This window comes from Camellia sinensis, chromosome 10, assembly GCF_055761805.1.
Source record: "Camellia sinensis isolate YWXY chromosome 10, ASM5576180v1, whole genome shotgun sequence".
In the NCBI taxonomy this organism is placed as follows: Eukaryota; Viridiplantae; Streptophyta; class Magnoliopsida; order Ericales; family Theaceae; genus Camellia; species Camellia sinensis.
In genome coordinates, this window is record NC_138970.1 from 63,115,989 (window position 1) to 63,142,479 (window position 26,491).

General features: G+C 33.7%; 1 protein-coding gene across 2 annotated transcripts; it reads right to left on the reverse strand.

Moving 5' to 3' along the window:
* Positions 1-10,464: 10,464 nt before the first annotated feature.
* On the reverse strand, positions 10,465-16,959 carry LOC145801142 (putative late blight resistance protein homolog R1C-3). Of its 2 annotated transcripts, none has more exons than XM_082891529.1 (2): positions 14,084-16,959; positions 10,465-10,703 (listed from the first exon to the last, which is right to left on the reverse strand). In XM_082891529.1, exon 1 carries the CDS (start codon positions 16,845-16,847, stop codon positions 14,982-14,984), a length of 1,866 nt encoding a protein of 621 aa, XP_082747655.1. In that variant the 5' UTR covers positions 16,848-16,959; the 3' UTR covers positions 10,465-10,703; positions 14,084-14,981. The 2 variants fall into 2 exon arrangements, with proteins under 2 accessions (XP_082747655.1, XP_082747656.1); XM_082891530.1 differs by having other exon boundaries at positions 16,202-16,942.
* Between the last annotated feature and the right edge of the window lie 9,532 nt (positions 16,960-26,491).

The window sequence follows — 26,491 nt, forward strand, 5'->3', positions numbered from 1 at the left end:
TATGGGTTGGATGGAATAAAACTCTTAGAAAGTGGATTTATCAAAAAAGCTTCCAAAAATTTTTTGTTAAAAAAAAAAAATAAAAAGGAAGAAGAAGAAGAAGAAGAAAGAAAGGAAAGGCCTGTATTTTGTGGGCTTTTGGCTTTTGTCCACTGGAAAAGTCTCTTGACAACAGCTTAGTATTTTTTGGAATTTTGGGCTATAAAAGAAAAAAATTGGATTAAAAGCCTTTCCCAAACCAGGGCCTTGGGCCTTGTCTAGTTTTTGGGCTTAACTAAAGAGTAAATATTTAGGTTATGCTTGATAAAAAATAAAAATAAAATATATTTGATACATACATATATTTTTAAGATATAAAAACTATATTTATTGAGTTGCTGGAGAGGTTGTCGATGAGGTGGTTGGAGAACCAAGGGTGGTTGTTGTGCCCTGGGCAGGAGCACAACAACTGCTGTTATGTGGTCAATGAGACTTATTTCGAGACCTATTTTTAAGATTAGAATTGTTTTTTTTTTTTTTTGGTACATTGAGTAGAATATTCTTATAAATAATTAAATTGATTAGATATCGATAAGTGTTTTATTGAAATGCATTTGTATCCAATTTTATAATTTAAATTACATTTATCATTATTTTTTTTAGATGCAAATACAAATGCATCTATGCCTTTTTTTTTTAAAAATAAAAAATAAAAAATAATCAAATTTCCTGGAGGGTGGGGGAGGGGTGTTGATGGAGGATGGAATGAAAACTTATTTTGAAAACAAAATGCAACTACACCACTTTTTTTTTTTTTCTTTTTTTTTAAACTAATCAAATTTTGAAAAAACCTTTTCTTTTTTTTTAATTTTAATTTCTCAAAATTTTGAAAGTTTATGCAATACAATTTTTTTTGGGAATGAAAAATAGTTATATAAGAAAATAAAAACTAATTAAAATTTTAATTGGAGAAATTTTTTTAATTAAAAAAAAAACTAAAAACTAAAACGTCATAACGGCACCGTTTACTACCATCCCATTCCATGAACTTGTCGCAATCAAAGACATAGTAAAATATACTGGACCGTAGGGACTATAATAGGGAAAACAAATGCATGCATGCCCCCCACCAACCGTGAAAATTATTTAGCCTCCGTTTGGGAAGTGGGTTGGCTTTTTGGCTTTTTAGCTTTTTTAGTTATTTTAGCCTGGGCTAAAAAGCTTGGTTTGGGAAGGGCTTTTTGGCTTTTTGGCTTTTTTGACTTTTTTTGTGAGAGAAGAGTGTAATGATTATGGGTTGGATGTGATGTTTTGTTTGTTATGGCTAAAATAGCCTATTTTGTTTTTTGTGGCTAAAATAGCCAAAAAAGCCCAACCAACTTCATTAGTTTTGCCACAAGTTCATTTCGCGTTCTGGTCAATAAATATGACAGAATTAGCAATTTTTTTTTTTTATTGAGCCATGCTAGAGACATCAAAAAAAATTATTAAAAAAATTATCAAACAGTTATATGAGTGTGAATCCCACACTGATGTGAATCCTATATTCATGGGAGTGTTTGGTAATATTTTGACAAAATTATTTGGTTGGAAGATTTGAAAAAGGAAAGGAAAAAGGTGTGTGAAATTAAATGAAATGTGTATATATTTTATTCATATTTCATCTATATTTTCCTTCTTTTTTTTTTTTTTTTTCCAAATCTCTTTTCAAATTTCTCAACCAAACATGGTGTTAGTGTCTAGGAATGGCAACGGGGCGGGCGGGGCCGGGGATCACCCTCCCCGTCCCCGATCCCCGATGGCAGAACTCCCCCCCGTCCCCGTCCCCATCCCCGACGGGGAACCCACCACCACCCCCACCCCCGCGCCCTACGGGGATCGGGTTTCCCCGACCCCGAAAATCCCCAACCAAAACAACAACATCAACATCTCAGTGAGCTCAAATAGCAACATTAAGAAGATAAAAAAAAAAAAAAAAAAAAAAATCTGTCATAGATATATATATATATATATATTAACAATCATAAAAAAAAATTAATCATAGATATATATATACAGATATATATATATACACAACAATCAGATCTGTTCTTCTTCATCAGATATATATACAGATCTGTTCTTCTTCTTCAGATTTTCAGATCTTCAGATTTAATAACAAATAACAAATACCTAAACACACCCAGATCTTCATATTCAAACACACCCGTGAGCATCGCAGCAGAGAAAGGGAGAGAGGCCGAGAGACGAGAGGGAGGAGTGACGCCGTGAGGGAGAGAGGAGGAGCGGCCGATGCCGACGCCGGCGCCATCGCCGTGAGCTTCGCAGCAGAGAGGGAGAGCATTGCAGATTCGTAGCAGAGAGAGGGAGAGCATTGTCTAGAGAAGAGAGTGTGAGTGGGAGAGAGGCCGAGAGAAGAGAGGGAGGAGTGACGCCGTGAGGGAGAAAGGAGGAGTGGCCGACGCCGACGCCGGCGCCATCGCCGTGAGCATCGCAGCAGAGAGAGGGAGAGCATGCATCGCCTAGAGAAGAGAGTGTGAGTGGGAGAGAGAGGAGTGAAATGAAATGAAATAGCCTAAACACATATACTATATATATTCGGGGGATATATACGGGGTGTACTCGGGCCGGAGCCGGGGCAGGGCCGGGGTTGGAAAATCTATCCCCGTCCCCGGCCCGAAAATGATCGGGGGTTTATTTTTTAATACCATCCTCGGCCCGTGGGGAGTTTTTTTCGGGGAAAAATCGTCTCATTCGGGGTCGAGGGGTCGGGTCCCCGTCGGGCCGGTTTCAAATTGCCATCCCTATTAGTGTCCCTAACATTTTTTTGTTTCTTATTTGATTTATGAGAATAATGTAATGTGTTAAATAGTGTGAAACATTACTATAAGATTATCGGATAATCACTCTTCCAAACATGACTATACCATGTTGTTGATGTTTAGGAAACTAAAAATTACAATTTAGTGTATATTTTCAAGACAAATTTTAAATCAGTAATAGAATTAATCAATTTTAATAATTGAAGTGACTATGAGCGAAGTGTTTTTATTTTTATTTAGTTTTTGATTTTTAATTTTTATTAATTGACACAATAGCATCATCGATGATGAATTCACAACTTGATATTGGACTTCCATAAATTTTTCTTTGCCAAGTGATAGCTTTTTTTTGAGGATTTTTTTTTTTTAAAGTTTCCTAAAATTAAGATTTTATCAGATAAATGACATATAATATTTTTATAGTAGTTAAGGTTCGTCAATATTTTCATACAGAAAATTCGATTCAGAGAAATTTGGTTCGACTCAGATAAATTTGGCCCTGACTTATTGGCCTTGACTTAGAGAAATTTCAATTTTCACAGAGAAGTGAAAATTGAAATTTCTTTGAGTCGGGGTCGAAATTTCTCTCAATCGAGCGAAATTTCTCTGAGTTGAATTTTATCTGTAAAAATATTGAGGGACCTTAGCTTATAAAAAAAACATCTTAAACGTCTACTATTACACAAAATTAGATAGGCATATTTCACTAATTTTAGAGTTTGATCTTGTGACAAAATAAATCATGAGTTTTTAATTTTGTCAATTTTAACCTTAAGCTTTTGATTTGTTTTCAATCTAAAATATTTGCATATTTTTATTAAGTAAAAACGACAAAAAAAAATGATATTTTAGACATTAAATTCAATGTAAGTATAGATAAAATGTCTAGAATATTATTTTTTGTTAAGTTCAATAACTAAAATATCAATTTTTTTTTTAATTTACTTAACAGAAATAGACAATTGGATTAGATTGAAAATAAATTAATAAAATAAAAAACTTATAATTTATTTTATTAGAAAATTCAAATTCTAAAATTTTTTATTTGTTTATAATTTTCTCCTTTTTAATATATATATACTTTTTCTAAGAATTTTAAAGCCCGGATGAATTTGTAAAGTTATTAAAATGTTACTTTTTGTAGACAGACTTTTTTTTTTCCGTTTGAGATCAGATTGGAGTATATTATTGGGCTTATGGAGGCCCACCACCGGTACTATTTTGATAATCCGAACCATTCAATGTGTAGAAATCGTCGAGTACTTTATCTCTGTAAAAAATCACGTTAATTGGATATCGATAACTACTTGATCAGATAATATTTATAATTTTTAAAATAAATTGTTAACAAAATTTAATCCAATCAAGTAACTATCAATATTTGATTAACGTAATTTTTTACAAAAATAAAGTACTCAACGAGTTCTATACACTGAACGATTTAAATTATTAAAGTAGGACCTGTGATGAGTCTCAAGAACCCAACAATATCATCCAATTTATAAAGTGGGCTAAAGATAAGCTTGACCACGTTTTCTTATTAGTAGGTAGGGCTGAGCAAGGAATCCGTGAAATCCGTAATCCGATCCAGTCCAGTCCAATCTGATAGGTTTGGATTGGTTTTTTGAATCCGCGGTTCGGTTCCGGATTGAAGAATTAAAAATCCGTAGTTCACGAATTAGTTTCGAATTGAATCCTACGGTTCCAGATTGGAACCGATCCGGACCGTATGCAAATAGTCTATATTTTTATTATACATCCTCCCCCATAGTATCTTCTCTTATTCTATATAAAATCTAAACTCAAACCTAAAACCGTATAATATCTTCTTTTATTACTTTTGTTTGTTAGTTTTAAGTTTTAATTTGTAATGGTCTAAATACTTATGGTGAAACCAGTTTTCTTATGATTGTTTAAATTCTAGAACAGTATGTCGTTATTATAGAAAAACATGTTGCTATTATGGAACTAATATAGCGCTATGTATATATTTTTATGAAATTAAAGTGTTATATATATATATATATTTGTTATTTAATTATGTGAATCCGTGGTTCTAAATCGATCAAATCCGTATTTAAATGATTGGTTCGGATTAGTTCCATGATTTAAACGGATTGAATTGGTTCCAATTTTTCAGGAACTGTAAATAGCGGATTAGTCATGGTTTACCCCAATCCGATCCAATCCGGACCATACTCACTCCTATTAGTATTAGTAGGTAATGCTTACATAAATCTCCATCAATTGAGAGAATCTTGTGCATTAAATTGTCCTTTTTCTTCACTCGTGGTAGGTGTACAACCAAAAAAAAAAAAACAAAATTAAAAAAAAAAATGACATCATTTTTTTTAGGTACATTGGAAAAAAAAAAAAAAAAAATTGACATTATTAAGTAGCAAAGGTTTTATGCTAAAAATTCTCACACTTTGTTTAGATTAGACTACGAGGTTTTATTGCATTGCCAAACTCCAATTATAATCTTTTATACATAAACATGCTTATTGCTGTGAAGTATTTAGATAATCATTAAAAGAAATGTAATTAAAATTCTAAATAGTTTTTGGCCAAAGTGAAATTAGAGGAAAGTTCTACTATGTGGAAAAGTGTGGTATGCCATGTGGTAAATCACATGGTATGATGAATAGTGGTATATAGTGAAGGTTTTATCACCAATAAATAGATACGTTTGCATGGTAATGAATATAGAGAAAGTTTGTGTATTATATGTGTGATCATTTATTTCTTCTTCCATTGTGGCTCTTTTTTCTTTATTTTCTTTAGTTTTATAATACGTTATTAGTATGAGATTCTAGCCAGCTGAGAAGACAAAGCTACTGGGTGATTGTAGTAAGTATAAATAAATTCTAAAGTTAATTTTATATTAATTTTATATTTCCTTAATATATTTACGTGATACTAAATATATTGTTTTGTTAAATTTAGTAATCATGTCAAATCTTTCAAAATTAGAATTCTTAGCTCTTGACATTTTTGAAAAAAATTATTTATCTTGGATTCTTGATGTTGAGATCCACCTTGAGGTAATGAACTTTGGATATACCATAAAACATGAAAATAAAGCATCCCTGCAGGATCTCGCAAAGGTAATGATATTCATTCACCATCATCTACAACAAGAACTAAAAAAATGAGTACCTTACGGTAAAAGATCCACTGAGTCTATAGAATAATTTGAAGGAGAGATACGAGTACTAGAAGACTATAATCTTCCCAAGAGCCCGTTATGATTGGTTACACCTAAGGTTGCAAGTTTAGAAAATCAGTTAGTGAGTATAATTCTTCTTTATTTAAAATAATCTCTCAATTAAAATTATATGGAGAAAAAAATACTGAAGAAGATATGCTCGAAAAAACATTTTCCGCATTTCACGCTGATAATGTGCTCCTGCAGCAGCAATATAGAGAGTGTCGTTTTTCAAAGTACTCTGAACTAACTAATCAATTGTTATTGAAAAAACATCTATCTCGTCTAACGGTTTTGCTCCATTCCCTGAAGTGAACGAGGTTGCATTTCATAGTCATGGACGAGGGAGAGGTTATGGTTTTGGACGTGGCCAAGGAAATAATTACCGAATCTGTGGGAGATATGTTCAGAAAAATAACATGTCATTCCACCAAAAGTGGAATAATTATGAAACATCACAAGAAAAGGGAAAAGGTTTATAGAATAAACTTTCCAAGAATCATGAAAATGCTTGTTACAAATGTGGCATGACAGGGCATTGGTCGTGTACCTGTTGTACACCTAAACATTTAGTGGATCATTATCAAGCCTTGATAAAAGAAAAAGAAAAAAGAAAATAAATTGAGATGCATTTCACAGATCATTGTGAATCCATTGCTATTAATCATCTTGATGTTTCCGATTTCTTTGAAGATTCTGAAGGAAAAATTGATCATTTAATTGGTGATAGAAATGTTCACACTGATTAACTTGATTTTTTAAAAATTAGGATGTATTGCCCTATTTTGATTATAATTTTGAAGTTTGTATTTATGGGTTTAATAGTTTGTATTTTCTTACTTTAAGTTTTGAGAATAATGAATTTCAATTTTTGTATAGGCATGACTTTTATTGATACATTAACTAACTCCAAAATGATTGGTGATAATATTTGTTTAGTGGACCATACAACCACACACACAATCTTACGTGATGTAAAATATTTTATATAATCAATAATGGAAAAAGCTAATGTCAATACAATTTCAGGTTCTGCAAACCTAATTGAGGGCTCCAAAAGAGCCAATATTATGCTGCCAAATAGAATAAAATTTGTATTGATGAAGCTTTGTATTCTACCAGATCCAGAAGAAATCTGTCAAATTTCAAAGATATACGTCATAATGGTTGTCATATTGAAACTATAAATAAATGTCATAAAGAGTATTTATTGATCATTTCAACTAATTTTAGCCAGAAGCTAGTATTAGAAAAACTTCTTACATTTTCATTTAGATTATATTATATGACAATAAAAATGATTGAGTCACATATTGTCATGCACTAGAAGTGCTCTGACCTAAGAACGTTTATGCTATGACATAATCGACTCGAGCATCTGAGATCTATAACGATGCGTCGAATAATTAAAAATTCACATGGATATCTATTAAAGAACCAGAAGATTCTTTTACTAGGTGATTATCTATGTTCTTCCTGTCCGCAAGGGAAATTAATTATCAAACCATCACCCACAAAAGTAATTGTTGAATCTTCATCCCTTTTGCAAAGAATTCAAGGGGATATATATGGACCCATACACCCTTCTTGTGGACCATTTCGTTATTTTATAGTTTTAATAGATGCATCAACCAGATGGTCACATGTTTGTTTACTTTCTACACGTAATGTTGCATTTGCCAGGCTTGTTGCTCAAATAATTAGATTGCGAGCACATTTTCCAGACCATCCTATCAAGACAATTCGTCTTGATAATGATAGTGAATTTACATTTCGAGCATTTGATAATTATTGCATGTCCATTGGCATTAATATTGAACACCCCGTCACACACACTCATACCCAAAATGGTTTAGTAGAATCTTTCATTAAAAGACTTCAGTTGATTACTTGGCCTTTTCTTATGAAAAGTAAATTACCTGTTTTAGTATGGGGTCATGCTATATTACATGCAACATATTTGATTCATGTCAGACCAATTGCACGTCATGAGTATTCATCATTACAACTTGTATTTGGTCAACCACCAAATGTTAGTCACCTTAAAGTGTTTGGTTACATGGTTTTTGTTCCTATTGAACCTCCACAGTGCACTAAGATTGTAGCACTCTGTACTTCTTATTATAATAGAATTATATTTGACTCTTTGATTTTCTTGATTGAGAACCTTCTTAGTCGATATTTGAGCCTTGATTGAGGTGTTAACATAGTGGTTGGGCGAGATTGAACCAAAAACTCCAAATTTAAATAGTTATTATTGAGTAGTTTTCACTCTTTTATCATTTTCTCTCTCTACACTTTGAATCTTGATGTGAGGCTATAACCATTGAAAAGCTTACTTATGGGGCTTTAATTTGGGCACAAGAATGACCCTAAACGGAGTCTGGAGTTATGCTTGTTTGAAATTTGCGAATTTATGATGTGAGCATAATGCGCTTGAGCGTAACTTTCACTGCTTGAGCGAATTGTCCAGAATTAGATCTTTAAAAGTCACTTTTTGGGTCAAACCTCTTCACCTTTTACTCAATTCTCTCTCTCCTTCTGGCATTTTTTATTTTTCAAGCTTTTTAGCCTTGATTTCATCTATTTCTACATATTTTTGACCCCTAGTCCCTTATACCGAAACGTAGAGTTCGACAAGGGCTTCCATTTAATCTGAATGGATTGTCTTTTTGTCGTCGGTGGCTTTTCTGACTTGTCTTCTTCTTGCTTCAAGAGGTAGGGTCTATTTTTTAAACTCGATGTGAGTTCGGTAGTGTATTTGTGGTATATTTTCAATATATAGATTTCATCGTTTTTGGATGCATTTTGAAATTTTGTTTCATAAATTGAGGGTTTGTTCCAAATAGGGTTGTTCAACTATGGATTAAGCTACAAAAAGTTTGTTTTCTATTTACAAAAATGCATATGAGTTTTAAAGGTAAAAAGCCCTAATTTGAGAAAAACCCTAAAATGTTAACCTTTTGGGAAAATTGTTGGATTACTAAATTAAAAGACTATTTGATCGGAAAGGTGTCTTGACATTTGGAAAGAAATATTGAATGTTGGATGCTCCTTTGGAAATGTTTTGGAATATATATTCAGATTGTTACCTTTTATTTATTGCATTAGAGATAATTGTTTTAGCTATCAGTGGAGGATAGAATTGCCGTGTGTTAGAAATTTCATGTGGACTAGGCAAACTGGACTGTTTATAAAACATTCATATCATGGTGCATATAATGGATTTTGGGAATTTAAACGGTGTGTTTTGGAAAAAGGTTTTGAAAATTCTTGTGTCATGTTTTAAGAGCATTTGTTTTATTTTGAAAACCATATTTGGATCACACGTATTGTGTTATTTGGAAAAAGGTAAATAAAATGGTGAATTTGAGAAGTAAGTATTGTCTCGTTGAAATAAGTTGGTCTGAGTGTCCATGGTGAAAGTCCTAAAAATCGCGCGTAGACATGGGTGTCGATCCCACAAACGAAATATCCGTAAAATGACAATAATAGCATTTGCATAGCCTACGTTTACATGGGTGCCGGTTTATGGTTGCCCGCGGACGAAATTTCCGTGAAAGGTTGTATTTGTTTTGGAGATTTACCCATTTTATTTATTATGATTTTTGGTTTGGAAAAGAATGGTTTGGAAACGGTTTTAGCAATGTAGTTGCTGTTGTTTGACAATGTATTCGTAATTGACTTGGCAATGTATTTGCTCATTGGTATTAAGATACCTGGATTCGTTTGGAGATGGATTGCTTTTGTTTTAAACAAATGTTGTAAAACTTGGGAAACGTTTTGAATAAACGAAAGATTTTGGAAATTGTAAAGAAGGGATTTTTTTATTATTGAGAAATCAGTTGGAATTTAAAAATGCATTTGGACATATTGTATATATGTGTTGCGTCATGATCATTTATACTAGTGGAGTATATTTAGTTTCTGAAATATCCCCTACTGGGCTTTATGCTTACCCTACGCGACTGAAAATGTTTTTTAGGTGTACTTATGAGGATATGGACTGAGACATCGGAGTTGTGTTGGAACCATGTAGGGTGGTTCCCTTATTTGTAGGCCATGGGCCATTCATGTTATATATTGGTTGTGTGCCATTCTTGTAAGGGTTACACCCTTTGTATGTGATGTAAGCCTTTGGGTGTTTCAATTTGATTTATAACATCTTTATATGTTTTAATTAAAAGAACATCCATTTGACTTAGATGTTGTATCTAGGAAGTTATTAAATTAGATAAACACATGTACTGTGTGACTATGTCATTTACATATGCATGAGTATTTTTAGTGTTACGACCCAAACCCGCCCCCCTATAGGTTTAGCGTCGTAACCGGCTAGTAATCCTAGGATTACCAAAGGCCTCTGACCTGAATAACAAATATAAGGGGCTAGCGGAAGAAAATATATAAAATACATTATCCATAGAGTTGTGCTGATGTACATGGAACAAACTATTTAAACTTGAATATATACATATGACATCAAAATTTCATAAGTCATGCGTCACTATACAGATAGTATCATAAGAGACTTAGCCCAGGGTACAGACAAACAAAACAGAACTAAAATGTCCTTGACATGATTCACAAAACTAGACTTCTTCAAACGGAACCTCCTTGGGAGGCACAAGGGCTGGCTGACAAAACACAAACTCCAGGTCATCAACTTTAGGCCTGGTTACACGCCTGGTTACCTACATACATAATATAAATGGTGAGCGAAAGCCCAGTGAATAATAACAGAGTAAAGGGTTTAATGAATGATGTCCCATAACAGTTTCATAAGCAAAAACAGATTCATAATTCTTATTAAGAGTTCAAAAGCATGTACTTGTTCATTTCACAGATGATTATATGTGCTACACCCATTAGCGCTAACAGATCAGATATAGAGCATTACACTCGACCAGTTCCATAAAAGAACCTCCGGTATCGAGAACAAAAAACATACTTAAGCCACCGTATTGTTATCCCCGGGCGAGGACCTTGAGACTACGGTATTGTTACTCCCGGGTGAGAGCCATGAGACCACGGTATTGTTACCCCCCGACAAGGGCTATGAGATCACAGTATTATTACCCCTGGGCAAGGGCCACGAGACCACGATATTGTTATCCCCGGGCAAGGGCCATGAGATCACGGTATTATTACCCCTGAGCAAAGGCCATGTGCTAAGGATGCCATGAAAACTTGATAGAAATTAGACAATTATTCAATGTACAAAATATAACATTTCATTAAACAGATCTTATTGCATCATACGGAAAATAAGTAAAGTTGAACATAGCTTTACTAAGTTATTACTCACAGATGGCTCCAGAGCAGACAAACAGAGCAAACAAATCAGATAACTTGCAACGCGTGACCTACACAAACATAACAGATACACAAATTGAATACACACTTGGATAGTACTTAACTCATTGTGTTTCATTCTTAGTGTGTTTCTACGTCTTATCTTCATTACTAAGTCTTAATCATGGCCTAGGAATGCCTACGATGCAATGAGGATGCCAAAACATGTTGTTCAACACTTAGTTACTTTTCTGAAAACAGGGACCTCGCTTGAGCTTAACTTCCTTCACTCGAGCAGAGGTTCAAGTATAAGAGTGGTCGCTTGAGCGCAACTTCAGTCGCTCGAGTGGTCTGTAAACTCTGCAAAAGTGCTGGTTGCTTGATTTTTTCGCTTGACCCACGCTCAACGGTCGCTCGAGCGCGAGACTGAGGTCTTCGCTCGAGCGCAACTCTTATCGCTCGAGCGGTCTGCAAAAATAGTAAACTTTTAGGAGCATGCATTTTATGCTTGAGCCAACTTTTGGTCGTTCGAGCGGAAGTGCAAAACTAAGAGTGGTCGCTCGAGCGCAGAATCTGTAGCTCGAGCGGAGAAGTAGAATTCTGGAATTTCTATATTTGCTTCCAAGTTTCAAAACTTAACTCAAAGCTGCAAATCATGTTCTCTTGGGCCAAAAACTCAAGGAAACTTGTGTAAACTTGCAAAACATCATGAATTCAAAACCATTTCACAAAATCAAGGCCCAAAAGTAAGTCAATTATTCAACCTAAGTTTGAAACTTACATGTATATAACATGTATGCAATGCTATGAACTCAAACTTGTCCAAAACATGATCAATTTAGATAAAATGGTGAGAAACTTGATAAATTCTCAAAACAAAGCCAAGATAGACACATGCATGTGAGGTTTGTTTGAAATTCAAACTCAAAATGTGACGAAAATGCATGCATGCTGGTATGGCTTAAATTCATCAATTCTAGCTCAATTCTTTCACTACATAACTTAATTCTCTAGAGTTCATGTCCTTGATAGCATAATTTTTATAATCTAAGGGTTGAATTCTTAACTAGACTTTCCAAAGTAAGAGTTAAAGGCTTAACCCTTGAGTCTCTAAGTCCAAACCCTTCAATTCACTTCAATTATTCCTTCATTCCTTGAAGACAAGTCTCTCACTCTAACTCTCTCTCACATTTTTGTGTAGGCTCAAATGTTGAAGAGGAGATGACTAAAGTGGTGTATAAGCCTTATATAGGTTTGATTAGGGAATTTAATTATTAATTATTCTAATTATTTCGTTCCAAATCGAATTTCAATTTAACCTACCACAATTTTCTAAAAATCTCAAATAACACGTAAACCAAGTCAATTTCGTGATCGGATGCCGATAAGGCCTTCAATTCGCAGAACAGAATAGAAATACAGACAGATATTCCTACCATAGACAGATATAAACACAAAGAATGCAACATACATGCAATTAATTCAGAATTTCACCTTAATTACCTATTAGGCATTCTTAATCATGGATTAATAGTTAATCACATGTCGGGGTTGTTACAGTTATCTATTATTTATCGTTGGGTGATTTATTTACGTAGGTCAGACCTCGTAAATCCGGGGTGTGACAACTTGGTATCAGAGCTAACCAGGTTTGAAAACCTTGGGCTCGTAGGGAGTGGTTAGCCATAGTGGGTTTATCATGCTTAGTGAGGACATTTGTATGTTGTGTGCTAAGTGATAACATGCTTATGTGTTGCATTTTATATGGGTATAGTGTTGAGACTTATAGATATTATTCGGTGTTTTGTTGACTAACTTGGAGGTCTTATTGGACACACGCTTGATCAACGTTGTTTCTAATGAGAAATCTAAGCGAACGCTGGAACAGATAACTATCTTTGTAGACTTAGCATGATTATGTGTTATGTGTTATGTAGTAGGTGATGTGTGATTTGAGTGGAGTCTCAATGTGGTGGTTCGAATAATCGTTATGTGACTGTGTTAGTATTTCATTGAGGGGCACTCGTGTTATTTATCCTAGGTTACATGTTTTCTCTTTAATAGAGACGCCCCTCCATGTGTTGGTATAATTTCTTTCTTCTTCTCCGACCTGCATGTAGTTTATCCTAATTTTTTTTCCATACTTGACCACATGGATATTGTTATCTAATACTTACATATCACATAGACCAAAAATGTTTACAAAAATTAAAAAAAAAAATAAAAATGAAAATGAAATATGAAAAAAAAAACATAAAATGGTATATGCTATATGCTCAATTAAATTAAAAAATAAAAAATGAAAATCAAGTGAAAGAAACTATTTTTATGTAATTGTAAATTAGAAATTTAAGTTGTTATATCATTCCAGAAAATCTAATATAAAAGTATACATATTTATTTTGTGTGCTAAATGTAATTTTTATAATTCATTCAATTTTTTTTGATCTAAAATGTTACTGATACACGTAATGACATACATATTTATTAGTTAATACTTATAATAATATATTAATAATAACATAATTAAAACACGACTTTAGTGCAATTCAAATGAAAACAACTCATTCACATAATTTCTACTATTTTTTTCTTTTAAATTTTAAAATTATTATTTTAATTTTTAAGACAAATTTTTTACTATTTATTTAAGGCTGTACAGTTTTATGCTAGTTTATATATACACAAGATAGATTCTTTTATTTGATGTAGGGTTGAATCTAAAATGAGAAATACTACAAAGAAAAGAACAGATTAAACATAAATATAAAAAAGTAACCTTGGATTCAGGTTCTACGTGGATTTCCTAATCAGCACTTTCAGCCAATTATTTCCAATGCTTTCCTGCTCTTCCTTAATTTTCCGGGCAGATTCCTCAACAGAGAAACAACATAAGCTTACCTCAATCATCTGCAGAGTGGGTATATCCCCCAAACTAGATGCTATTTCCTTGAGATTTTGACAACGTTCCAACGATAAGTGTTGAAGACTTGGAAAGTGACTAGAGCAGGTGATGCATTGCTCAACATTGAGCTCCTTCAGTTTCAAGAATTTGAGTCGAGGAAACCCACCATCAATTGTTGCCCATTTCTCTCCCCAGACAGCATCCTTTTCTAATTTGAGAAGCTCAAGGTTGGGTAACAACATCCCAAGGACTGTTATCTCCTCCCACTCTATGCATGTAAGTTTCAAGGTGAGCCTTTTAACATTTGTAGGAAACTTGACCCGTTGGAAATTGGTTGGGTACAATAACTCATTCTGTAGCTTCAAAGTCTCAAGGTGTGTCAAACATTCTAAATTAGGAAATTTCCCTGAATCTAACAACGGATGTCCACAAATTCCCAGCTTTGTAAGAAAAGGAGTTCTTGCCAATAAATCCTGAACATGTCCACAGGGGTTTAAGTTTGAGATGGTTCGTAGGTTTTCTAATATGGAGGGATGGTTGTGATCTGTTACTACTTCTTCAGAACATAAAGACGTATCATATTTTGCCCCTCCTTTAGCATAAAGATGCCTCAATTTTGTAATATTCCAAACATTACATGGCAGAATAACCTCTCTCCATAGTGTAGAAAGAATAATAAGTGTTTCTAGGTTTGAGAGATTGGATATTGATGGCGGTAATTCATAGAAACTTTTCCAATTAATTGCCAGATACCTCAAATTAACAAGTTGTGTTAGTTCTCTTGAAAAGAAGGCATCATTGTACCATATGTCCAACACTCTGAGAAGTTTGAGGTCCAACAAATAAATGAGCACACATCACAAAATTGATTGTTGTGATAACAATTTTTTTGCTCTAACTTACTTCTGAAGCACAAGAACGATTGAACAACTGTTGGGGTATAAGACATAGAGGAAACATAATCACATTTTAGTAAGAAGTCAGAATGGATGCACAGGCGGTGTTGGTTATTTGTTTTGTAATTACTTGAAGGAGGAGGACAAGCGTCTTCATAATTGTGAATCCACTGTAGGAAATTAATTTCGCTGGCTTTCTTCAAGCATAAATCACGCAACAAATCATGCATACGACATGCTTTAATTCGACCATCAAACCTTTTTTGAGCAACAATTACCAGACTTCTCTGAATTAGATCCACTAAGTAATCCTCTGCTACTTCCTCCAAGCTTTTCTGCCCAATTTTTTGTATAAACCCCTCAGCTACCCACAAACAAATTAACTTTTGCACCAGGATTTCTTGGTCTTCTGGAAATGCTCCTAAATAGAGAAAGCATGGTTTCAAGTGGCGAGGCAAGTGATTGTAACTCAGTGCTAGTGTGTCTAAGTACTGGTTTGGATCACTAACAATGTATGAGCTTACACTTTGGGAAACTTGTTTCCACGACTTTTGTGTCTTGGTGTTCTTTACAAGAAGTCCTGCTATTACAACAATTGCAAGTGGAAGCCCTTCACATTTTTTCATTATTTGCTTCCCAATTTCAATCAGTTCTGGAGGGCAACTTTCATTTTGAAACACCTTCCGTTGTAATAACTCCCAACTCTCTTCTTCAGTGAGAAAACGAAGACAATGAGGATGGCAGTCAGGTGAGGTATGCATAGCCACCTCTTTGAGGCGACTAGTGAACATAACTCTACTTCCATTGTTGTCATTGGGGAAATACATTTTAAGATTGACCCAGGCACCAATATCCCATATATCGTCAATGACAATGAGATATCTCTTGCCTTTTAATTGCTTGTATAACTTTTCACCTAACATTTCGTTGCTCATGTCTTCAATTTCATCGGTAATGACGATATTAACAGAACGTAAAATGTCCAACAACATATCTTTTTTTCTGGGTAATTGAGAAGCATAGGTCCATGCACGAATATGAAAGTAGTGTGTGATGTAAGGATCATTGTACAGTTTTCTGGCTAAAGTTGTCTTACCGAGCCCAGGCATCCCAACAATTGATATAATTTGTAGCTGCTTCTTCCCTCCAGCAAGTCGCTCTTTTATAGTCAACGCCTCATCATCAAAGCCCACAGTAATTTCTTCATCTACCATGGTTCTGTTCTCCATTGACATGAACGAATGGACTCCATCATTGAAATCTTGTAGGAGTTGGATCTGATTTATCTGGTCATAAAACTGCACCACTTTTGCCTCGATCGGCTTAATCTCTTCCATGATATTTGTGCCAATTAAAATATCAAAAAAACTGTCACCGTTGTTGTTGCTTTCCCTCTGCCCTGGAACTTCAACATCAAAAAGACGGATGAGTTTTCTTGTCTTGCAGATCACATAATAAATTTGAATCGACAGGTTTTCAGCTTCATGGTTCAGCTCATGCTGCTGCTGCTTCTCGTCCATATCCTTGAGAATGATTGCTAGGAATCTTAGCCGATTGTAAAAAGAGTCGATATGATCAATCTGATCTGCGGTCAAATTGCAGGCCTTACTGATCATTAGATGATTCAGTTTCTCCAAGACAGAATAATTTTCACCCATCTCCCTCCCAACTCCCTCTCTCTGTTTCCATCTCTCTATCTTTCTTTCTCTTTCTTTGGCTTCCTCTATCGCATACTCCAACATTTTTTTGATCAGCAAACACTCAATTGTTTACTGCTTCCATAGCCCCATTTCGGTGCTCTTCTATCTCTCTCAAGTTTTGGGTTCTGAAGGCGGTGTTGAATCAGAAAAGACTGGCATCCAAAATGTTGACTCTGGCTAAAATTTAAACAAATTACATTTACCTCTAACAATTTTCTTAAATTGCAGCTGGCCTATTAGTTTAACAAAATATAACACCGGCTTCCGCCGGTGTCCTCAAAAGTTGACTCCGTTAATGAGAGTCACGAAATAACAAAATTACTTTTACCCCCATCACACATCCACACTTTATCTCTCCATCTTTGATCCTGTTTGATGTAACTATTAAAACAAATTATAAATTATACCTTAATAGATTATAGATTATGATTTTAATCAGAAGCTGTTAATCTAACTGTTAGATTATAGATTTAAGTTGCTGAGTAGTGTTTGTTAAATAAGCTGTGGAGTAACTTTTTCAATTAACTTTTATTTTTTATTATTCACTATTTGTCTACATTTCTCATAAAAAATAATAATAATATTCTATAGTCCATTTAAGTATTTTTCTATTTTTAAAAAAATAAAAAAAATCTAAATGTATAACTGTGAATTAACATGTCCACAACAGCCATAAGTTGGCTAAAAAAATACCCAGTAAGCACCCCCTTTATGCACCATCACTTTTACAACTATCACTATTCTTTACCTCATTTTATCTCACTTTTATTAGTACCCTTCTTCCCAGTATTGCCAGAGATCGAAGTGGAAAAAAACAAACAAAAAAAAAATAAAGAAAATACCAAGAATTAATGGGTGTGTTTAATTTGTGTTTTGAGATAAATTTTCAAAAAAATATTAGGGGGAGAGTTTAGAATTTTTTTTAGTTTATTTGGTTGTAGATTTTGAAAATAGTTCGAAGTTTAGAATAATTTGATATTTTGTTATAGTTGAGTAGATGTATATGACAGAAAAAAATGATTAAGAATGAGAAAGGAGAGAGAAAAAGTGATTGATTGATGTGTAGGAGAGAGAAAGTGATTTTGAAATTTTTAAACAAAAAATTAACCAAAATAAAATTTTCAAAAATTGTATCCTGAGATACAAACTAAACAAACTCAATAACTTGGTTGTGGTGGTGGAAATTGGTTGCGACAATTCAATAAGGTCCTATTTGTTTAGCATAATTAATAGTGAAAAGATTAACAATTTATCTTATTAGTGTAAAATTAGTTATTCTGTTAAATTAGTGAGATAAATAATTATCTTTGGTCTATTTTATTTTGCAGTAGATATGAAAATATATAATTGCAATTATATTGTTTTGTATATAAGTTGTAGGATTAGGAGTGATCATTTAGCCTAAGAGTCTTGAGGTTATGGGTTTAAGTTACGGGATAACCGCTTTGTGCACTATGTCAAAAGTTAGGTGTGTACCCAATATTTTTCCTCCCAAATACACATTAATGTGTACTAATTGGGTGTTTATTTTTATATTAGTTGTAGGATTAAAAGATTTGTAAATTTTGTTGAATAGAAAATTAATCGAAATCTAATCGAAATAACGAAAATTGCAACCAAATAATAGAATGTGAGCCCCATGAATTAATAATTGGGAAATTTAGCTAAAACCCCCTAGGCCCAACATGTTAATGTGTAAAGGACAGTCTAAAATATTTTACTTTCTAAACCCCCCGAGCAACAAACACTTCCTTTATGAAAGACAGATTGTTATTTTTCTCTTTTTTTTTTTTTAAACAATTTTGCACCTATGTATATATATCTCACAAAGTGTGAGAGAACGCAGTATACTTCAAATATTTAATTAATTTTAATCCCGCGTTAATATCGACTAATTATAATTAGAGAAAATATATACTCCCTCCATCCCAAAATATTAGTCCTTTATTCCATTTTTTATTATCCCAAAATATTAGTCCCTCTTTATAAATCAAGTACAAAAATAATGTAAATTTCCTATTTTGCCATTCTTTTAAATTAATAAACAATTTAAAAAGTACAATTATGACATTGATATTCCCAAAAAATGTACTATCAAAAGGGTAATTTTGGAAAATTAACTTTTTTCAAATGCAATAAGTGTACTACTAAAAAAAGTTGGATTCCCCAAAAGGGATCGATATTTTGGGACGGAGGGAGTATATATATATATATTGGATGTACTTAAAATTTAATTTAATTTAAAATGTACTATCAAAAGGGTAATTTTGGAAAATTAACTTTTTTCAAATGCAATAAGTGTACTACGAAAAAAAGTTGGATTCCCCAAAAGGGATCGATATTTTGGGACGGAGGGAGTATATATATATATATTGGATGTACTTAAAATTTAATTTAATTTAATTTAAGTTAGGGATCATTATGATTTTTAAAATGAGAGAGAGAGAGAGAGAGAGAGAGAGAGAGAGAGAGAGAGAGAGAGAGAGAGAGAGAGAGAGAGAGAGAGAGAGAGAGAGAGAGAGAGAGAGAGTGAGTGAGTGAGTGAGTGAGTGAGAGATTGTAATACAATTAGTTTAATATTTGAACCATAGGATAATTAACTATTTGTTTGGATAAACTTTGCCTAGTGGTAAGAAAGAAAACAATAATTGTAATACAATTAGTTTAGTATGTGAACCATAGGATAATCAACTATTTGTTTGGATAAACTTTGCCTAGTGGTAAGAAAGAAAACAATAATTGTAATACAATTAGTTTAATATTTGAACCATAGGATAATTAACTTTTTGTTTGGATGACCTTTGCCTTTGCTTGCACGTAGTGGTAAGAAAGAAAACAATAAGGGGTGGCAAATAAAGTCACGTGTTGAGTGAATCACCTATATAAATAGGTGAACAGTAATGGTTCATAGCATTAATTTGGTATTCTAATGAAGCACTAATGATATGGTACAGAGGAAAAAAAAAAAGAAAAAGATCAAAATATCATATCATAGTAAGTGAGGCCCACTACCAACTTATTAGAGTTGGCTTTAGAACTCAAAATTTCCTGAGGTTGAAGTGACCAAAGGAGAAAGGAATCAGCATAGTGAAAGAGGCTCAGAAAAGGGAGAGTAAAATTAGGAGTTGCTATTTAGGTGACTTTAGACCTAGTTTGGAAACCAGCTATTTAAGTAATTTTTTAATTTTTTGGCTAAAATATGAGGTAAAAAAAAAGTTAATATGTTTGGGATGACTTTTTAATTTTTTACGAAAAGATGTGCAAAAAGTAGAAAGAAAAAATAATCTTTAACTTTTTGATATAGGTTATTGGCTTTTTTTTTTTTAGTAACTTTTTTACGTTTAAGCTAAAAAGTGATGTTGCCAAACGAAACCTTATATTATATTTTGAGTAATTATAAATCATTTCATATAAAATTATTTTATGAATTATTTTATACAAATCATACTTTATAAATTATATTAATATTTCAATTATGTTATTTATTTTATAAACCCTATTTGTTTACAAGGGAAACACGTGGATATAAGCTATCTATAATTTTGGGGATTTGATATTTACTGATGTGTTTTATGAGTACCACCACGGAGGTCTTATGCCTTGAGAACTTAAATGACCATTGACTCTCTAATTAGTCACTTTAGTAACCATCTGTTTGTCATGGATCTATTGATCCTCTGTTCTGTTCTATACCGTAGTTATGATTATTTTACTTATATGATTGCTATATGATATATGATTTATTTATTCGAACTAAACTATTCACTATTTAGCCTAAATAATTATTTATGGTGACTTTTATACCTTATGCTTTTAGTATAATATTTCTCACTCTATTATGTGCTTATAGATGTTAAACCCTTTCAAGTAATGAAACGTAGGGAGGGGTTTTTTTAGCCCATAAAGCAGAACCAATGCTGCAAATAAACACTGTGTTTTTTTTGGTTTTGTTTTTATTTATTTGTAATTATTGCCTGACTCTTTTTAAGTAAATAAAAGCTCCAATGTACGTTTTAAGTACAATATGTACACTTTTTATTTTACTCTACTATGTTGTTAATTCCTTTTAATTTAGAATTAGTCCTTGGCAACTTTAGAAATCGACTAGTTGCGACATCCAACCCTTGGGTACTAGGGTTGGGTTGTGACATATACAACACACTAAAGAAGTAAACAAGGTAATAATGCAAATTACAAATCAAATGCACTGAAGAACTCAATTTTTTTAAAAGTTGATTAGGGAGAGAGTAGAAACAAGTTGATCCCCAACATTATTCATCTCAAGGAAATCAAGACCCTAAGAAATCAAAATTCAATTCCAAAAATTCATAAACTAAAACGAAGAAGAAGAAGAGTTCTGAGAGGAAGAAGCTTTCATGCCAATTGTTGCAGTGAAAGTGGATCTGGATTTGGGTCTTGGTTGGGTTTTGATGAAAGTAGTGGTAGGTGTAGAAACCCAATGTGATTAAGGAAAGTTTGGTTGAATGATTGGGCCTATTGATTGAAAATTTTGTGAGATTAGACAGAATTTGTTGAATTTGTGATTGTTGTTTGTAGAGCTTACTTCAGTTATGTTAAATTGTTGTTGATTTATTTGTGAACTCACAGTGAAGGAACTTGTAGAGCTTCCTTCCGGTCATACTTTGTTTTTTTTATTATTGATGCCTTGTTTAAGAAGACAATAAAGTTTTACTATGGTAGTCAGTAACATGTTACCATGAATTAAAATAAAATATTACTATTAACCAGATTAAAATATTATTGTTAAACAGAGTAAGATGTTACTGTTTACTTGATGGTAATTTTTCTTTTTAAAAGAATTTCATAGTCAACCGAAATCTTATTTGATAGATATTGATGAGAAAATTTTAAAAATATAAATTTTATTAAAAACTGACATTTAGATCAAAAGTTATATCATTTTAAAGTTTAAAATATTAAATTACTCACTAAGGATATTTTGGTAATAGTGGTATGTGCTGGACTTTTTAAAGAAAACTTTTTGTAGTTGTCCTTAATGCATTAAGGTTTTATTATGAGGGGGCTTTAACCACATTTTCCAAAAAATTTCAATCTTATACTACAATACGCCCAATCAAAATTGTAAAAGATCTGTAAGTTTTATTAGATAAATATTCATTAAAATCTAATCGAGATAACAAAAATAATAACCAATTAATGGAAGATGAGGGCAAGTTTGGGAACTACCTAAAATAGTCGAAAAGTCACTACGAAAAAGTCAACTATTGTCTCTACTTTTTTCTATACGTCTTTTCATAAAAAAATAAGAAAATCAACTAAAATAACTAATTTTCAGAACAACCATGAGGCTCGAGAATTGATAATTTCAATCATATACTCCAATATGTCCAATCAAACTTGCACTGCGTTGTGGGTGTTTGGAAACACCAAAAAAAAAAAGGCATATATTTTTTTGAATTCTTTTTGAGTGACTTTTTCTAAAAGTTATGTCAATTTTTACTTTTTCCATTCATTTTGTGTAGACGAATTTAAAAAATATTTTTTTTTTGAAAAATTCTAAAAAAAATGAAAAGCCAAAAAAGGTTCACTATTTTTGGCTTATTTTTATTTTTTTTCTAGATTTTTTAGAATTTTGTTATTTTATGATTTGTCTCATCAAATTGATTTTTTTTTTTTTTTAAAAATTCACCAAATAAACAAGGGATTTTTTTTAAGATCCCTCGTATTAAGATTTTATAGCATAAATAACATCTAATATTTTCATAATGTCTAAGGTCTCTCAAGTTGATCCAGAGAAAATTAGTCCAGAGAAAATTCACGTTACAGAGAAAATTGGTCCAGAGAAATTTTGAAAATTTCTTTAGATAACGTAGCAACCCTTTCTTCAAGCAACCTTTGCTCTTGTTGGAAATCCAGAGAAAGTTGAAAAAAAAGAGGTTGCTAAATTTCTTTGAACAACATTGACGACTAGTTCAATCCAAACCAGAAAATTTCTCTAGATCAACCCAGAGAAATTTCAGTTCAAACCATAGAATTTTTCTAGACCAATCCAGAGAAAATTCAGTTTAAACTAGAGAATTTCTCTAGACCAACCCAGAGAAATTTCAGTTCAAACCAGAAAATTTCTCTTGACCAATCCAGAGAAATTTTAGTTCAAAGCAGAGAGAGAAGATCATTTCATTGAGTGAATAAGCAACAACAGCAACCTATATATATATATATATAGATTAAAATGTGTTTTTGTGCAAAGACAAATCAATTAGTGAAGAACATAAACCATGAGCACAGAATTCTGCTTTGCTGCGACTGCAAGAACTCGAAGACAAATATCATGATAACAAAGAATACAATCCTCTTCACGCATTTCACATAGTCCCCAACCACATAGGTTTTGAAGATCACCCTACCATGATTCACGAACTCTTGCAACTCAGAGAAGCTTCTTGCCTGTAGCACCCTCAAAATAATACACAAAATCCATCATTCTAGACATGCAATGATATAAGAGAAGTAAACATCTTTCTATTAATCAGAGTAGTTCTTACAAGAGTATTACATGTTAACAACAAAAGCAAATGTCCTACGGGCTTACAGCTTTCCAAGTTAACACTTGGTTACAAAAAGGAAGAGTACTAACTCAATACATATTAAGCCCTTGGCTTGAATTTACATGTAATACATCAAAAGAAAGCAAACAACAAAAGCAGTCTGTCTGCCTCTAGCCTCCCAAGCTATGTCCTTGGAGGTGGCATGCTACCTGTACCTGAAAATGATGTCCCATATAGAGTGAGCCACAGTCCAGTAGAAATACACTAAACGACTATGAACAATGACTAAAGATTAGCAGTTGGTAGATGGTCAACACCGATACACTCACTTATATCACATTTCAGTTTCATGACATTTAAATCCATGTTACATTTCATTTCTCATTTCTTTTTCAACCTTGAGTTTGAAAACAAGGCTCAAAACTTAGCCAAATAATTTAATGAGAATAAGACTCATCTTTAAAACACTTTCAAAATTCATGATGGATACACATTTTGATGTTGTATCAATGACACATAAACCACTTCCATACTATACGAACGATACACATTTTGGTGCTGTATCAACATAACATAGAAACACTTCTATACTTCACAATTGATAACGATATACATTTTAGTGCTCTATCAAATCAATTTAAACACTTCCATAATCAACACTTGATACACATGGTAGTGCTGTATCAATGTCACACACAATCCGGTTTAGAGGTCCATCCCCTATCTTCTCCTAAACCGTGGAGTACATCCCCCATCTCCTCCCACACAATACAATGTATAGAAACAATTATCATATACAAATTCAATCAATCAATACACATTTTAGTGTTGTATTGTACCAACCACCATATTCAATGGCTTACTCAATTGATTAGTTTTAGTTTGCCTAATCATCATGCATTGTCTACAACAAGCAAGACTATTCTTCACCGATAGCCCAAAGCAGTTATTTCTAAACAGAAAATAAATGCACCAAATGGATACAATATCGACATTTCAACTAGGTAAGTGATAAATGATCTAACTACACCCTTTAATCCCACGCATTCCCAATTTCAACATTTTCAATTCAATTTCTCATTTATCAAAATTAATTTCACAGATTAATTTATCAATGTAATTAGGGTATTTCCCATAATTAACATAACCACCTCAAGGTTCCATTTTCATCCAAAGTTCATCATTTATCTCATTTCTCTATGCTAAACATGCATATAGGTTTAAGTATAAATAAAACCCCATCTTTTGTAAAATTACACAAAGACCCAAACTTTCTCAAAATTACCCAACAACCCCCAACATATCGAAATACCAAAATTCAAAGACAAAGCTCATAAAGAGGAGTAGGATATCCCTACCTCGAAGTTAGAGCTCAAACGGAGAAGGGGAAGAAAATGAAAATGCTCCAAACACCAAGATTCTTGGATCAAAACGAAGCCCTCGACGATCAACACACTTTTTACAAAGGCCGAAGGATAGGGGGATCCTCTAACTAGATTAAACCCTAGAGAGAAGGGAGATCCTAGAGAGAGAAGCTCTCAAAAAGTGTTTTTAGAAAGTAAGAGAGAGAGAGAGAATGTAAAAAGTGATTTTAAAACGCTCAGCTGCCAACTGATATACGACACTCCCGCTCGAGCGGATAACAGGACGCTCGAGCGTCAAGAACAGAAAATTGGGTCCGCTTGAGCGCAACAATGCCCGCTCGAGCGCCAAGACACAAAGACAAAGCACACCCGGTCGAGCGCGAAAGATCAGTCCGCTCGAGCGTAGATTTTCATCTCCCAGAACTTTCACCAACAAGGTACTACCCGCTCGAGCGCCAACAAGCCCGCTCGAGCGCAACCCGCTCGAGCGCAAGAAACCCGCTCGAGCGTAGAAAACATACCTGCAGAAGTTTTGCAGGGACACGAAATGCTGGAAGGGTGCAGACCCCGCATTCAAAAACTGGGCAACAACAATGGGAGCCAAAGCTCTACTAACCTGTAACAACCAAGCCCAACACATCTTAAAACTCAAACAAATGGGTTTAAAGGACGACAACAAGATAGGTACAACTACCAACTCCACGGAATCGAGTTCGGAATACAACTGAACAGTAAAAGGACAACTGGGATCGCTATATTGCCAATCCAAAAAATAGGACATAAAAGAAATATGACACACAAGATATTTTACTCTCTCAATGCAATTTAACAGGTATTCTGGTTTGTATTAAAGGCATACTGGTCGAGCAACACATGTAAATTCATGAATTGTATCTCCCGTAAGAACCAGAGATTATATTACAACCCTTTATTCCCCTTGATCCGAGCAGACTTCTTATCTTTCTTTTTTCTGGGAGCATCGACAGCACCAGGGTCCACCAACGGGCTAGACCAAGTTTGGATGGATGGTTTTGAATACAAGAAATTCATGGAACTGAATGGGACATTAGGAGGGTCAAATGCTGGATCTATGTGATGTTGACATCTTGTGCGATTTCGCACTCCTATCGGCGACCAAAGGGAGAACTCGAGCGTGAGTGAACCATCGGCAGAATCGTGTGTCCAGTGGAGGTCAGATTTGGTGATGATCTCCCTCTCGGAGCGTCGGCGAACTCAGGGGGGTTCGGAAGGGGCCGGGAGAAGCGACTGAGACTCCTTGACCGACGGTGAGGTTTGGTGGAGGAATCAGATTCGGTGGCGGCATTTGATGAAGAGCTGATCGAACCTTGTTCATTTTCTTGATAGAATCAATTCGAGTCTTCGATAGGCTTTCGATTATGAAGACGAGCCTATCCAACTCTACAGCCTCGGCTCCTCGTGCTGCTTTGCCCATCTTTTCTCTCTAGGGTTTCAAAGAGAGAGAGAGAGACAGGAAGTGTTGCTCTGCAGTAGAGGAGGAGAGACAAAGAGTCAAATTTCTCTGATATATGTTTAGGGATATTAGACATCAAAAAATAATTTTGTGGATCTCTTCCATTACGAAAAATGGGAGAGGGACCCTAAACTAATTTTCCCAATAAACAAATCCTAAACACTGACATGCAAAAAAAAAAAAAAAATTAAATACCTAGGTGGGAATCTGTAGAAGGTAGGCGATAAAGAATTTTGGTGAGAGCAAGTAGCAGCACTCTAACCTTTGACATACACTTGATTTTGGATGGTATCTGTATTG

What these genes read in the sequence shown, in the direction of transcription:
- LOC145801142 (XM_082891529.1), bottom strand. Translation starts at nt 16,847, where the DNA reads ATGTTGGAGTATGCGATAGAGGAAGCCAAAGAAAGAGAAAGAAAGATA.